This window comes from Phaethon lepturus, unplaced genomic scaffold (assembly GCF_000687285.1).
Source record: "Phaethon lepturus isolate BGI_N335 unplaced genomic scaffold, ASM68728v1 scaffold6290, whole genome shotgun sequence".
Taxonomy (NCBI): Eukaryota; Metazoa; Chordata; class Aves; order Phaethontiformes; family Phaethontidae; genus Phaethon; species Phaethon lepturus.
This window is the reverse complement of record NW_010513917.1, coordinates 1-4,048: the sequence shown is the minus strand read 5'-3', so window position 1 is coordinate 4,048 and position 4,048 is coordinate 1. Positions and strand designations below refer to the sequence as shown.

The window sequence follows — 4,048 nt, the reverse complement described above, 5'->3', positions numbered from 1 at the left end:
CCTGCTCTTTAAGGCAAGGTGGGGGGACAGGGACACAGGACTGACCTTACCTCCACTCACAACTTCCCCTGTTGAATATTATCCCTATTTTAGCCACGCTTCAGCAACAGATAACTTGAACTTCACACAAGCTATGTTTTAAAAATTTATTCTGTAAACTCCATGCTGGGTCTTTAGTTCTCCTTTTCCTGCACAGTCTTTGTTCCACGCAGTCTGCCTGTACGACGGGCAGCAATGAGACCAACTTTGCGCCCAGCAGGAGCATCTCTCCTGATGGTTGAAGGCTTGCCAATGTGCTGATGGTTACCACCACCAAAGGGATGTTCTACAGGCTGTAGGAAAGGAAAGCAAGTCATCAATATAACGAACAACAGAAATAAGTAATGATGCTTAACAGCAATAAACTGATTTAAGGGAACAAAAAAAGCTGCTTCATTTTTCATATAGTGCAGTAACAATCAAGTGCTGCTAACTACCCTAATTAAATGTGTAATTACAGGATAATCTGTGAAGTTTTCTTTCCAGGTATGTGCCAGACTCCTCCCCATATCAGAAAAATCCTAAGCCATAAAAAAAGGGAAGTGAAAACTCTTAATTGAAAATATACTCACATTCATGGCCACACCACGGACACGTGGCCAGCAGTTTCTCTTTGCCTTGTATTTGTGATAGGCACGGCCAGCCTTCAGGATGGGCTTGTCAATACGACCTCCACCAGCAACGATGCCTGAAAAAAATGGCAGGAACAGTAATATGCAAATGTAACAGACAAGAGTACAAAAGACAAGACTAATTCCTAGTAATATCCAAGTTCTAAGAATAAGCTTCTAAAGACCAGTCTCAAACAAGCTCAACTGTGTAGTCAAACTAGTATTTCCTAGCCAACACTAACAGGGAGATTAGACTCAAGCTACTAGCCACACATTAAGTGGTCTGGAAGGGGACACATACTCTAATTACTGTTTTTCAATCCCTAAATACAGGATTGAGTTTAACACTTTCTAAGGTGTTACCAGTTTTATTGCCAAAATAGCATTTTCAAGTGAAGAAAGTTATGAATTGAAAGAGATCAGGGGACTTTCAAGAACTTTAAGGTTTAATACCTAGTTATTTCATGATTCATTTAGCCAATTTTACAAGAGTAACAGACCACAGATTACTCACTTTGGTGTCTTCTATGCAGAGGCAGGCAAGTGTCACTTGCTGCCATGAGTACAGCAGCCATCTCAGCTGTCAGTCAAGTTTACTACAAACCTGTTAAAACCTCTGCTTCTTGACAATAGGATCTGCATTTGTTGTCAGACCTTCACCCACTTGACACCACCTCCAGCAGCTAAATACCTCCAGCACTACCCTTATAGACTCAGTCTGTGCATCAAAAACAGGGTATCTGCACCGATGCCATTTACTGCAGAAGTTTTTCCCCAAGGACTGCAGATTTTACAGGCTGAGCAATTCCATTACAGCTTGAGGGCAACAAGGATCTATTTTCTGTCCTCTCACTAGGTCAAACCATCTCAAAAGTAATGCAGGCATAATATACAAGTTCGGCACCTGTGCACAATCCTGGGTCCAGCCTGTAACTGAGGCTATTTTCAAGACGGTATTAGAAACTGGGGACCTTGTTTGAAAGTTTGCTTAGCAATATGTAAACTCAGGAACAAAACAAATTCATAGTTGTCGCTCCTTACCAACAACAGCTCTGTTTGCAGAAGAAATCACTTTCTTGGAGCCAGAAGGCAGCTTCACTCTGGTTTTCTTTGTTTCAGGGTTATGAGAGATAACAGTGGCATAGTTTCCAGAAGCACGGGCCAGCTTTCCACGGTCACCAGGCTTCTCCTCAAGGCAGCAGACAATGGTACCTTCTGGCATGGTGCCAACGGGCAGAACATTGCCAATGTTCAGCTGAGCTGTAAAGAGCAATCAGAGCATCAACAGCTTCACTTAGGCTCCTGTACTTGAATTACAATTCTACTTAACATGCACTTCTGTGCACAGAAGAGCACTGCATAACACTGCATAAACTCTTCAGTAGCAAAAACTGCCCCTGCCTCTTATTGTTTGACTTGAAACATGAGTTTCACATTCAGTGTAACAGAAAGGCAGGCAAAAATGGGACTCTAGATAGAACAATCCAAACACTTGACAAAACCTGCAGTTAAGCTTGTTAATCAAAACAGACTGCGTGAGGAGATCACAATCTCCAAGAAGGAAACCTGGGTTTCCATAAAGTTAGTGGAAGCTACTGCTTTGTGATGGCTCCCAATTGTGCTTAAACATCCTGAACTTCAGGTATTCAGACAACATCTGCTTCAGCATTCTACAGTTGCCCAGGCAACACGCTTTGCGTCTTAACTCACCTTTCTTGCCACAGTAAACAAACTGACCAGTATGAATACCCTCGGCAGCAATGAACAGCTCAGTTCTCTTCTTAAACCTGTATGGGTCACGGAAGGCAATCTTGGCAAGGGGAGCACCTCGGCCAGGATCATGGATGATGTCCTGTTGGAATGGAGATGTGCTTCAGAAAGGTTACAGCATTTGCCATGTGTTCTGCAGAAATCAAAGAACTAGAAAAACTGGAGATGATTACTATTGAGGTAATTCTCACTAGGATCCCCCTTTCTCTGAAGAATCTTGATTTCTCCTGACATGAATGAGCTAAGATTCACATTTGTAAGAATACAATCTCAAGTATCTGTATCACAAAATAACGACTCTGGTTAAGTGTGCTTCTTCAAACTAATCACGTCTGAACTGTTTTATTCCTCACATTCTGCAGATATCAGATCTCACCATACTGAGAAATTCACTTTCACTAGTTGCCCAACCACCTCTGGGCAGAGGCAAAGTTGGACACAAGCAGCAATTTCTCGAAGTGTTTTCTTAGAATGGAAGCATTTCTAACCTTCTGATATGAAGCACACTGAAGTTATATAAGCCACTAAACGAGGAAGCACACACTTCACTGTTTCTTTCTCTCTTGGAAAAAATACATCAGTTCTGTTGCTGAAGTACACTGAGATTCCAAGATGCAACCACCTATTTAGACTACAGCTAAATGCTTAAAGCTCTTAAGGATGTGTCTATTTTCTAGGAAAACTAAGATGTTGTTGGTAATCCAGTATTAATATTTTTCCTGCTGTTTTCAACTCTGTTGGGCAAAACACCCTATGTATTACGTACATTTAAGTCAAACCAACCTACCTACCTACTTTTTCCTCATTAAACTCAGTGAGTGTGAAACAAGTTCTTTCTACAGTCTGAAGATGACCTGGCTCTAAAAGGCTGAAGAGATGGCTAGATGGTCAGAGCCATCTAACTAGGCAGCCAGTGGCACTGTCTGCAGTCTAAGTCACTGACACCCAAAAAATACCTACAGCACACCTGAAACACTGTACCATACCACAAATAAGACTACTGCCTTACCCCACGACTCAGCACTAGGATGATGGATACTACTTAGCATTTACAATTATTTACTACTTTTATTTTTTAAAGACGCAATCAACCATGCAGACAACTCTCCCCACCCGTGCTTCACGAGGTATAGGGAGTTCTTAGGTGATATAAAAGTACACAGATGTTCCTACGTTAGCAAAGCTCTAAGAGATAATTGTACTGCTGTCTACGTGCTACCAGCTTCATTTAAATGCTGTCATAAATCCAAAGCAGCTTAGCGCTTCGAGGAACCTGACTTATTTAAACAGGGGAAGTCTGAATAAGGAACTGCCAAACGGCTTTCAGCACATCCCTTACACAAGCGAGGGCCAGGGAGATGCGCCCTTCAGGGCCCTCGGCACTCGATGACCAGGCCGCCGAGGGCCCTTCCACCCACGCAGCCCCCCCGGGGACGGGCACTCGCCCCTACCTTAACGATACCCTTGATGTAGCCGTGCCTCTCGGCGAAGTCGACGGCGCGGAGCTTGGCCGGGCCCTTCCTGTGCTTCACGTGGGCGCGGAAGACGGAGCCCGCACCCTTCCTCTGGCCCCGGATGACGCGACCCATGGCGCCCTGCGGGCAGAGGGCAGCGCGCCGCCACCGGCC

General features: G+C 44.0%; 1 protein-coding gene across 1 annotated transcript; it reads right to left on the bottom strand.

The window, feature by feature from the left end:
• Positions 1-132: 132 nt before the first annotated feature.
• Positions 133-4,042, bottom strand: RPL8 (ribosomal protein L8). The gene is made up of 5 exons (XM_010291318.1): positions 3,872-4,042; positions 2,361-2,502; positions 1,692-1,910; positions 612-727; positions 133-332 (listed from the first exon to the last, which is right to left on the bottom strand). The coding sequence occupies exons 1-5, from the start codon at positions 4,007-4,009 to the stop codon at positions 174-176; spliced, it is 774 nt and encodes a 257-aa protein (XP_010289620.1). The 5' UTR covers positions 4,010-4,042; the 3' UTR covers positions 133-173.
• Between the last annotated feature and the right edge of the window lie 6 nt (positions 4,043-4,048).

What these genes read in the sequence shown, in the direction of transcription:
- RPL8 (XM_010291318.1), bottom strand. Translation starts at nt 4,009, where the DNA reads ATGGGTCGCGTCATCCGGGGCCAGAGGAAGGGTGCGGGCTCCGTCTTC. An exon ending in ACATCAAGGGTATCGTTAAG is followed by an intron (nt 2,503 to 3,871) that starts GTAGGGGCGAGT and finishes CCATTCCAACAG; the next exon opens with GACATCATCCATGATCCTGG. An exon ending in TGCAAACAGAGCTGTTGTTG is followed by an intron (nt 728 to 1,691) that starts GTAAGGAGCGAC and finishes CATTTTTTTCAG; the next exon opens with GCATCGTTGCTGGTGGAGGT.